At 28.4% G+C, this 12,401-nt stretch overlaps 1 protein-coding gene across 2 annotated transcripts in view; it reads right to left on the minus strand.

Annotated features, from left to right (window-relative positions):
* Positions 1–1,800: 1,800 nt before the first annotated feature.
* The window catches only part of LOC136985199 (leucine-rich repeat flightless-interacting protein 2), a 50,403-nt gene continuing 39,802 nt past the window's right edge, over positions 1,801–12,401 (minus strand). For both annotated transcript variants that reach the window (XM_067282422.1, XM_067282423.1), the window contains 6 exons: positions 11,012–11,174; positions 9,782–9,831; positions 9,588–9,708; positions 7,168–7,247; positions 2,650–2,754; positions 1,801–2,576 (listed from right to left, as the gene is read on the minus strand). In XM_067282422.1, the coding sequence (XP_067138523.1) occupies positions 2,469–2,576; positions 2,650–2,754; positions 7,168–7,247; positions 9,588–9,708; positions 9,782–9,831; positions 11,012–11,174 (627 nt within the window). In that variant the 3' untranslated portion in view covers positions 1,801–2,468. The remainder of the gene's footprint in view (positions 2,577–2,649; positions 2,755–7,167; positions 7,248–9,587; positions 9,709–9,781; positions 9,832–11,011; positions 11,175–12,401) is intronic.

Consider the following 12,401-nt stretch of genomic DNA (forward strand, 5'->3'; position numbering starts at 1 on the left):
TGTCTAATGGGTGCAAAGCTATTAATAATCCTCCCTCTGATAGGTAATACATTGTGTAAGGTCAATTCTAGGAATGCAGAGGGGTTTGAAAATAAATAATGCAATGCATTTTTGAAAAACATATTTATCAGAAAGGAAATGATGTGTAATGAATTTATCACAAACACAAGTGTAAAATGACATAAATGCAAATCATATAAATGGTGTTTCACTGTAGAAATAATTTTAAAAGTCAAAATACATTTTCCATTTCATGTTAGTGTAAATTACCATATGTTATAGCATATAAGATGCACTCCCATTTCAGCATGGAACAATTAGGAAAAAAATTAATGCATTTTAAGCTATTCCACACCTTTGGCACTTGACTCAAAATTTTTTTGTTGTTGTTATTTTACTTCTTTAAACCAGAATATAATTCATGCTTTTATTTATCAAGGAGAAGCAGGAATTTAAAAAGTCATTTAAACAAGCTTACCATTAAAATAGTCTTCATGAAAACATGCAAAAACTGCTTAGCTATAATAAATTATATATTTAATTAACAATAACATTTTTATTTGAGTCGAGTTAGATACAGATTACCTGTAGCCTAATGAAAGCCATTTGGGAAATTCATTAGTCTATGGGAGATCATAACTTCACATAAGATGCAGGGCAATTTTTTCAGCCTTTTTTTTTAGGATGTACGGCTTCTTATATGCTATCAAAATTGTGAGAAGTAATAAAATCTTAAATTTATTATATTGATGATGTATATTAAAATCATAGTCCACATACAGGGCATCTGGCTTACAAGAGGTTATGAGAGGTTTAATAAAAGAAGAGAGTATAAATTAAAAAGTTGTTATAGTACAAACACTTCAATATGTGCACCAACAATGGCATAGCGTATGTCCAACATTTATTCTACTTCAGTCATTTATTCAATAGCATGTGAAGTGTGACACTGTCGATAGCCTGACAGATTCTGTGTCAAATCATTTAAGTTATGCACAGATGTACGATACACTTGATTATTCACAAAATCCCAGAGGAAAAGTCCAATGGGATAAGAACCAATCTATTATCTGGAAAACTCTATTCAGAAATTGTTTTATCTTAATTGCAAAGTAGGGAAGAGCCACATCTTATAACTTCCTCCTGGCAACATTTTTCAATAAGTTGTGGCCTATCACTTGGTCCATTAACATGAGATTACTAGCACATGTCAACATAAAATACTGTACACACACCTTCCAGTTCAATACGAATATAATGCAAGTTAGAGGTTTAATAAAAACATTTTACACTCTTAGGTATATAAAATTGAAGAGAAAAATCTTTTGGATAGTTATGATTTCTTGTTTTTCAGTATCCAATTCTTAAAAACTTGGTAGATTGTATTGACAAGAATTTTTGTACTGAAATTTTTAGTGATGATCAAGTTTAACTGTGTGAAGGTCAAAAAGTAAATACATTTTGTGCTTATACTATGAACAATATTTTTGTTTAATAATCTTACTTCCTTCATTATTTATATCCTATATTTGAATTTGATGTATTGAGTGTTCTAATTGTTTTTTGGTGGTTACTTTAGATATGTAAAATTAAGTAACAAGTAAATTTTATTGTTTCAGCAGTTACACACATGCATATTAATTGCCGTGATCCACAAAATACATTTTACTAGGAAGTAATTCTTTGCAAACTCTTAAAATCTTCCTTTCTAAAATATACTGAGATGGAAATAAATTAAGTATTTTCAACTGTATCTTAGATCGATACATTAAATTTTCAAAATTTCAGTAAAGACAATAATCGAGGTTGTTTCTTTATTAACATTAGAATGACGTGAAATCACAGGACCCGTAATTCCACAATTAAAAAGCAACAACGTACAACACGATGTGAAACTTTAAGGATATAAAATATCACTTTCTTTAAACAACAGAATGAAAAAATGGCATTTACAAATAAATAATAATAATAAAAGGTAGTAATTTTAACAATCCTAGTGATGATTTTTGAAAGAATTAAAAAAATATGATGTATACAGATGAACAAATTTTGACAATTTCCCTGTGTGGATAACAAAATTAAAAAAAAAAAAATGGCACTTTGGAAGTAGTTAACTACGAAACAAATGAAGAAACAAATACAACTTGTTACAAGTAAAATACATTTTGGATCGAGTTTAAAACAATTATGAGTCGAGCCAAAACGATCGACCTTGTTTGTCAACTAGTGGAATAAATTTAATAACCATTACAACATTGTACACGACGTGCGGTTACGTCGTTCCCGGACGGAACTCGATCCGCCACGTACATTATCTCTTAAACAAGGCCGAAGCTCAATTTTTTAAACCACTTGGAACGTTTTAGCACCCGATGCTATACAATTGTGAGGCACTCAAAATATGATTACAAACATGTATAATATGTCAATCACATTCGTTCCCTTAAGACTTTTGAATGTCAAAGAGCTTAACTTTTGATCAGGGCATTCCTTGTCGACTTTAATTTGTCAATTCGCTTTTGTAGATGTTTGTTGGCCGTTTCGAGTTCTTCAATTCTTGCCTGAGCCTCTCGAAACTGTGAAAAATATCAATTGATAAGCAAACAGTCATTTCATTTAATAAACTTGATGTTTAAAGCATTTGTATACCTCTCTTTGCACTTTTCTTTTCTCTGCCTTTAATTCATCTTCTGTTTTCTCTGCCTTTTCTGTGGCCATTTTGTACCTTGTGACTTGACTTTCTAATCTGGCAATCTAAAGTCATCAACAAAAAAGAAAAAAATAGCTTTAAATTTTTTCAAGCAAAAATAAAATAATTATTAAATTATAAGCAGACCAAAATGAATGAGTAGACATCCCAAAATCTCAACTTTTTAACATTAATCATCTAAATTATAAAGAAACACTCTAAAACTGAACATTTTGCACAAAATGCACAAAAACCTAAAAAATTTAAATACTAGCTTATGCATTAATAATCAACTTTTAACTGTAAAAAGCATATCTAAAACTAGTCAACTTATATGGTAGTTTTTTTTATACCTTATAGCTTGTCTCTAAATACTGTAAACAGTTTTAGCCAAAGAAGGTCATACTGATTGACCTTAATCTCATCATAAAGTAGACTACAACTAGGTGTTTTATTTCAAATTTTTTAAATCATAACTTTCTTATATTTATATGAACACAAGTTCATAGAAAGGCTTATGTGCTGGCATGTCCACATAATGAAGTTAAAAAATAATTGTAAATTTAGAAGTGTAAAAAAATAAAAATAAACAACAGTATCAAATTGTTAGAAATTTATTTATGTTCTTTGTGTTGTGTCTTGGGTTCACTGCTAGAAATTACTCTAGCAAGCTTCCACACATACTGAAAACAACATTTAAGTCTGTACAATCTATATGATTCAAAAAGTGATTTTTTGGCAGAATAATCTGCACAATACATGCATGGTTTTTATTTTCTGCTTCTGTTTCACAACTAATAGGAATCTTCTAGTTGATTAAAATCAATAGTAAGATGCTTTCGATAACATTGTTTTTATCAGAATATTTTACAATTTTACTGTCCTCAAATTGGTTGGAATGTTTTCAGATCACTAAATTTCAAGCATGGTTTGAAGTATAAATTCAAGATTATCAGTGAATATTGGTATTGAATTGGATGATGATGATCAGAAAAATAAGAACACCTCTCTCCATCACTTAATTAAACAATACCAGGCCACCATTCAAATTTTACCACATTCAATTAATATTATCAGATCTTAATCCATGCATACAAATGTTGATTATTATATAAGAACTGTTTTTTTTTTTTAATATCCACTATCACACAAGGTATTACCAATGATTCCAACTAGCTTATTTTTTCATATTAAGAAGTAGTGTGGTGGAGTCGGTAAACAAACAGTCCAACTTTACCCTCTTTTTAAAATGTCACACTGCAATTCTTTTTATGAGAAAGATACCACTGGGTATCAAAAATTTTAGTATGACTTTTTTTCTGAGGTAAATTTGTTGTATCCATTTTTTGATTCTCACCCTTAATTTTAATCTAAATTTTCTGTATAAACTTTCGAGTACATAAAGAACATATTATGTCTTAAAAGTGGAATTCTTTTGGCTGTTATTAGTTGATTAATTAAATTTAAATGAATTTTTCATATTTTCAAGAAAAAATTAAATACAATAAAATGCAAAAAAAAAAAAAAAAATTTGATGAATGATGTAATAAATAGGTCTGTAAAATAGTTTCTCCAGCTCCAGCTACAATGGGAATAGTTAATTTCCTACTGATGGTTGACTAAACTTAAGCTTATAGTAGAACTTTAATATATTGATTTTTTTTCAAAATTTCTTCTTCTTGAAGTGATGGGTGCAATCAATCCCCAAGAACGAACCAGTGAATAACAAGCTGAAACAATCCTATTAATTACATTTTTCAGTTTTCTCCTCCTCTTTTAGTTTGTTGCAATTAGATTTTAATCTTGGTTTCTCTATTGACTGTTTTAAGACCAAATTATGTTATTGATGCTATAATAAATATTCACAAATAATGGCAGTAAAAAAAAAAAAACGTTTGATATCCAAAGTAAAATATCTGAGATATAAAAAGATATTGCACCAAGTAAAAATCATGGCACTTGAATTGAAAGTCAAATTTTATTGTTGGGAGCTTCAAAGTGATATCATATTGCTACCAAAGAGAAGTGTCTAGCTGAAGTGTTTACTTTCCAGGCACAATCTTACGACTAACTACAAGTGTTCAGTGGTTTTATCCATTCAGCCACTGGGGGGCCATAAATTAATAAAAAGTATTTTTTGAAAGTATAGAACATGTTGTATGAGATACACATAACATTTTGCTATGAAATGATCTTTATGGATTAATATCATTTTGATAGATAGATAAATTTATCTAAGTATTTTTTTCTCAGAAATTTCTTTAGATACTAATAAGAAAAATATTTTTTGATTAATATCATATATTACCAATAGTAAACTTTGAGGTCAGAGTTGAAAGAATTTTATCAACTCCAGCTCCTCCCAAAAAAATCTGACTCTGGCTCCACAACACTGTTAAGAAGTACTTATTTGAACTTATCAAATCACATTATAAATTGTGGTTTGTAATAGTAAATTTAAGATATACTTGTACAGTACAACTATTGCTAATTTATATATCCATTATTTATCATACTCATTCCATTGTTTCAAATTTTACAGTGGCAGTATGTTGTTTAAGTAATGGAGGGAATTCCCAAACAATCACAAAAGTATCAGTGTATATTGTTTAAAATATTGAATTTTATGATGTTTTAGCATTTGTAGTATTTAAGTAGATATAATATAATGAACAGTATTGGTAGTTATTTAAAAATTAAAGCATTATTTAAAATTTTTCTATTAATTGTTTTTTCAGCAAGGACATAACTATATTTAACGGGAGGTGTACAAGGAAGACATGTTTTAAACATCTAAAATTATTACAATAAATAATAAAGTAATATTATCAAACACCTTTATCGATTGTAGCTAAGGAAGAGACATTGAGCTCGTATCAACAACTTGAAATACATATATAATACATTGAATTAAAATGTTCTAGAAGATATATCAGTCAGTATTCATTTGATACTAGACCAGGCCTCGGCAACCTATGACCCGTGGGTCACAGAGTGACTCATTTCAAATGACCCACTTGAGTTCTGAAAATAAATTATTATACAGTATATAAAACCTAAATATGAAACAAATACTTGAAGACATAAACTGAAACATAAATGTTATTGTTATTTTTTTATTATTTATTTTGATTACTAAATTGCAGTAAGGAACATGCATTTTTATTTTTTAAAAATAAAAAGTGTAACATAATTTCAAGGAGAAATTGATAAGTTTGGCAACGCCAATTCACAATTCCTTAACAGACATGTGGTAACACTAGTGTTGTTCTCTCAGTTCTAGCACTTGTTCAGTAGTGCAAAAATAGTGATGCAATTATAGTTACACAGAGAAATAATTATTATTATTTAAAACAAATTATCACCATGGACAAACAAAAAGCAAAAAAGATTATTTCAAAGAAAAGTATGGATATATCGAAAATGGTGACAAATTGATATGTACTTTATGCACAGATGTAATTGGGAGCCATCGATATCAGAGAAAAATAAAATTCATTCAGTTATTGTAAAAGCCTTACTGTCCTTAAATTCTAATATTAATGTTATTGAATTGGATGATGATTCATTCAGTTATGTTTGTTTTAATAATACTTAATTCTAAAGTTTAAATTTTTATGATTATTATTTTAAGCATATTCAAATTATTTTCTCAATAAAATTTATCTTATTATTCACCAAAAAAGACTGTTTTAAAATAAAAATACCACTGACCCGAAATGTCTTCTTAATATGCACATTTTGGTTGATTTTGACCCACAGCCAAAAAAGGTTGCCAACCCCTGTACTAGATGTTTGAAAATTTCTTTCTTTTTACAAGGTGCCTGGGTACACTCATTGCCCCTCCCTCTGGTTGGCCTTGATATATATTATACAGCTCATACTAATGTTTTACAATTAATGTGTCAATGAGAGTGATAGGACCTTATACACTTTTGTCATAGGCAATTGTATACTGTATCTATATGTTGGTTTTAGCCTACCATAAATTTGGAGTTGACTAATAGCAGTGATCTCCAAACTTTTTTGATTGCATACCCCTAAGATGAAAAGAATTATAAATTGCATCCCCTATAATATAATAAAATTTGCTAAATTTCCTGCTACCTGCAAATTTGAATTTTTTCTGTGTATGATTGCAAGTGATCACAAGTCTACTTCTTTGGGAGAATAACTAAGATTTGACAGACTTCGGACAGGACACATACATTTTGAAGGGAAACTTGGCATACCCCACTTTGGCAACCACTGACTTATAGGACAGGTATAACTCTAACCAAAATTTTGTACTGAAAATATAGACATCAACTTATATGCTGATATATGTAATTGAAAAGATTTAGATTAATTTTTTGACCTTTACTATGCGAATCCTCAATTCATTAAACGGTTTTTCATATAAAATGTAGTTGGGGATTTTAATTAAAAATGTATATTTAATGAATCAATATTGAAAGTAAAAGAAAATTTCTACTTACATTACTTTGTAAAGAAGATATTTCTTGCTCCATTTTCTTTAACTTGTATTTATAATCATTGATTTGTTTATTGGCTTCTCCTAAAATAAAATAATTTATGACTTATTTTAGCTAAGATATTGATTTTATACATTTTCCTAATTAAAACAGAATGTGTAATATTATTCAAAATTATATGATTACTTTTTTATAAGCCACTGTATCAAGGACTAAAAAATAAACAATCAGTAAGTTAGTTATTCTCAAAAAAATTATAATTTTATAAATTAATCATTTCTAAAATTTTATTAAAGAAAGTTAAATTATTTTTAACTTACAAGTCACTGCTCATTACAATATATAACTTATACCTTCTAACTAATATTTCATAAATTTAGGCATTTAAACTTACTTAAAATACCCAAACTCTGACAGTAACATGTGATATTAGCTACCAGAACTAACGTTTTTAAAGTTCTTACGCCTCCGTCTTCAAGTGCTGCAGCATCTGAAGATGCAGGCATAAGAACTTTGAAAACGTTAGTTCTGGTAGCTAATATCACATGTTACTGTCAGAGTTTGGGTATTTTAAGTTAGACATTTAAATTAATGTAAATGCTTTTTATAAATAACAAATATAGCTTCAAATGTTCATTATTATTTGCATGAAATGTTTTAGTAGTAGAAACAGACTTAGAATAAGGATATTGACAAAGATAGGATAGGAACTAAACAGGATAATCTTAAACATTCTTGGAGCAGGAAAATGTGATTAATGCCATCTAATCTTCCTGTCTTTTATTCAGTTTGATTAAACCAGATTTTCTTTGTCACTCTCCATTTTATATGAAAAAACATTGAAAGAAAAAACAGATGAAAAGTTATGTGAGAAATTTGGCAAAAATTTCTCTCTCATTTGCATATTGTGTATGTCACACACACACACCGTTTCCAGATAATAGTAATATCTAATTCAGAAGAAAAAATTACTTTATAGTACAGTAGTTCTTTCTTGTCTTAGTCTTGCTTTAATGATATGTGGTAAATATATCTAAAGATATCTTGGTCATTTTGTCTTATCAATGTAGCCTTCAGCCTTACAGGAAAAAAAAAGTGTAGCTGAGAAGAAATACTAATTACATTATCAGAAAAATCTGAAATCTTAAAAGTAAATATTTTATACACTACAAGATGTCAAAGTTTGACCAAAGACACCTTGTAGAATATTGTGACATATGAACAGTCAGTCAATTTGATCAACATTATTTTAAATTACAAGATTTTCTTGTAAAGATTAATTAATGATAAAACAACACAATTTTCAATCAATATATGGCCTCTATATACATTTATTATTATTTAATTTAAATATATACGAATATTGCAAAGAATTATTATAAATTGATTTACAGCACTTCACATCTGCATTGTAATATAAAACAGCAGAATTTGTCCCTGTTGCTGTACAATCAAACATATTTCCTTTTCACACAAACTGTTGGTGACAGATCCTGTTTTGAAAACAAATTATCCAAATCTGACATACTTCTATAAATTCATTGGTAAAAATACAGAGATTGAAAGCTCCCAAAAATAAAGAAAAAGTCAGTTTTTCAAAATCAAAGTAAATAAAAATTATATGTTATCTCTATATGATGATATCTTTGATCTTAATTATGAATAAGAAATGTTCTTTGTTATGTTTTTTGTAATGCTTCTTTATTGAATGAAGTTAATTTAGTTTTTATTTATTTCAAGGATGAATAAAGATGGCGAGGGATCTTGCTTGGCTTTCCCAGCACTCAAATAGGAGGTTAATGGAACCATTAAAAAGTCTAAAATTAAGAACAGAACAAAAATATTCAAACTTAAGTAGCTATTCCAAAATTTCTGCATAAAAAATTCTACATACTTTTCATCTTGAAGCAACCATTGTATGTCATCAACATACTTTCTGTAAAGCTTTATTTTAGTCCCAAATTGTTTCAATACTTCCACTTTGGCATAACTGATAATCAAAGAAGTAAAGTTTCTGCTATGGGCAATCCAATTGGGACCCCTCTGTTTTGTCTTTAAATTCACTAGAAGATTTTATAATATGATCAGAGAGAGAGAGAGAGTGCTATATGGAATCAAGTACACTTAACAGTTTAGAATACTTTTAAGAAAATGAAAAACAACAAAAAGTTTGAATAGGCATACATCAAATTCCTTGGGTGTTTATTTGAAACCAAGAATTGTAGTTTCAGTGAAGTCCAAATATGAACCTAACTGGCTCAAAACTTGGATATTAGAAGAAGAAAGGTTTTCTCAGATTGATCTTCAAAAGCTGGTTTGTATGGAGATTGATTTAAGTCAACAATGCAATGATATAAAGTTTGCTACTTTAAATGTAGACACATTTATAATATATTTTAGGGTATATATTTAAACCCACTTACTTTGAACTTCTAAAAGTTTAATTTCAGGACCATTTGATTGAGATCCATTGCTGGAAGTTATTTGTTCCATTTTTGACAATTTTTGTCTTTCTTCTTCCAAATCAAGACGTATCCTATAGATCTAAAAAAGAAGATATGTAATATTGATTTAGATTTTTTATACAAATTGAAAACATAATTTAATAGATCTTTACCTCATCTAGCAATTCTTGCTTTTCTTCTGCAAATTTCTTTAATCTAACATCTACGAAAAAATTTATACTGTTAACACAATTCTATCAATTTCATATGAGATATTAATTTTTGTTTGTTTGGAATAAATGTAAAATAAATTTAAAAACAAATATCTTTTATAGAGTTGATAAGGAAGGGGGGAAAAATGATTTAGGATAAATTTTGTTTAGAAGAAAAGTTAGTTTAATCTTATTTTAACTTTAAAAATACTGTACTTTTTAATACAGTATTTTTAAACTAACAAAAACCAAAACCAAACTGATGGAGAGATACGACGCACTTGTATATCGAAAACATAATACACATAAACTGAGGAATGAACAACAAGAACCAGTTGAATTAATTAAGTCGGAAAAAAGGAAGTGTGCATTATAATCGAGAAAATGCGAGTAGTGTATTAATCTTTAAAATATTGGTATTAAATCTGTCTTATAAAATCATGAAGACTTCTGTTAATCGAGTTATCTGATAAGAATAAAATACAGTACCAATGTAGCACTATCGTCGAAAAAATTCGCTTATTTTTGCTCACCTCAAGTTTTGCTTAGTAGAAATGGCTAAAAAGTGTGCAAAATATGTGCAGAAATATGGTATTACAGCACACCACCTGTCTAAAAGACCACATTTTGAAGGAATCATGGGTGGTCGCCATAGACAGCTTTTACTGTATATCATTCTACCCCTTTACATATTTTATTATTAATATTGGATTACTAAAGATAAAATTAACCTGAATGTAAAGATACAGCTCAAAATTTTTTAGAAATTAAATTCATATTTTTGTTCTCTACAATAGATTTTTAGCTATGATGCAGTTTTTATTGTATTAAGTCACAGTATTGTTTAATTATTGTTAATACATAAACTTAAATGCAAGAATAAAATGCATCATAATCCTTACCACATTTTAAAATATAAAATTTAAATGAAAATACAATTGTAAAAAATTGTATTTAAATTTTGTTGTTGTTTATTCAAATATTAAAGTGTTTATTCTAGTATTATATTTCTATATAATACTAGAATAAACACCATTCAACATGATCTGAATGCAAATTATATAAATATTTCAAATATAACACATTTTCATCCAACAGAATTGGATTTACTTTGTTTTATAACAACAACTTTTAATTTTTACTATATAAAAATACTATTTGTACATTTCAAAAATTTTCATAAATACTTACTCAAAGGACCATCACCAGCCTTTTCTAATAATTGAGCAGTAGCCTGAGATACAAGAGCAACTTTTGGTAAATTAGGTAATGACTTTTCTGGTGTACTGCGAGGACTATCTTCAATATCACCATTAACTAATCCCTCACCATTAATAAGAACAAGACCATTTTCCTAAAATTAAGTGTGTAAAGTAAAATAATATAAAATTCTAATTTTTGTATTTCAAACCTATTATAAACAACATATATATATATATATATATATATATATCTGTATCTTATTTATACAATAAAATTTAATAAATATGTAATTATATAAACTTTATAATCTCTACTTCATATGTTTTTTCATTATATTATAAGTTGAGATTTATAAAAAATTTATGCATAATTATTAAAAGTAAAATTTTAGTTTATCTCATACTAGGTTTTTGTAATTAAGTATCTCTATTCAGAACTGTCTAATAAGAGATTATCAGTTGAAATGCAATCATATCTGGAATGATGACAGTTCAGGACATTTCTATGAAAAAAGAAAAATTAGTACCAAAACTCATCACTGAGGCATTTTTAGCATTGCAAACAACAAATATTTTATTTGTAAAAGATATTCGTGCTACACAGAGATCTTAGTGATGCACGGGATACTGATCAATGTGACATCCACTCTGAAGATGTAAAACCTAAAATCAGTGAACAGTGTATTCAGTGGTAAACTGTAACTGATCATATGCAGAGCTGGATTTGCACATGAGCTAAGTAACTGCAGCTTAGAGCCTATTGTGTCAGACTTCTTTTGGCTTTAAGCTGTAAATTCATCCCTGATCTGTGATGCTTCTCACAAGCAATGTGATAGGCTATCAAAAGCTTTCAAGGCTGTTGAATTTGCAACACATAAAAAGATATGATTTTTGGTTGCAGGAAATTTCCCCAATAAACTATGGATTAAGATCTGGAGATCAAAATGGCCAGATGATAGGAAATACAATTAATCACTCTGTTATTAGTGAAATATTGTTGCAGAAACTTCTAGACCAGGGGTGGGGAACCTTTTTGTTCATGAAGGCCACATTACAATTCATCATTCCTTATAGAGGTCACATTGAAATTTCTTTCTGTCATTTTATCCCTATGCTTAGGCTGCTAAGTAATTTGAAAGTTATGTAATAAAAGAAAGACAGGTGAATAAAAATTGAAAATAATTACATTTTAAGTCATTTTACTTCAGTAAGAACTTTTTATACAAGTAATAAGTAATACTAGGTCTTAAAAAGTATATATCAACATTTACATCAGAGGCTGCAGAAGGCCACACTTGTTGGCCCAAAAGGCCGCAGGTTTCCCATCCCTGTTCTAGACCCATTAGGGCTAGCTTTTTTGAAGAATGGTCCGAGGATAA

This window comes from Centruroides vittatus, unplaced genomic scaffold (assembly GCF_030686945.1).
Source record: "Centruroides vittatus isolate TY-2023 unplaced genomic scaffold, ASM3068694v2 contig_955, whole genome shotgun sequence".
Classification (NCBI taxonomy): domain Eukaryota; kingdom Metazoa; phylum Arthropoda; class Arachnida; order Scorpiones; family Buthidae; genus Centruroides; species Centruroides vittatus.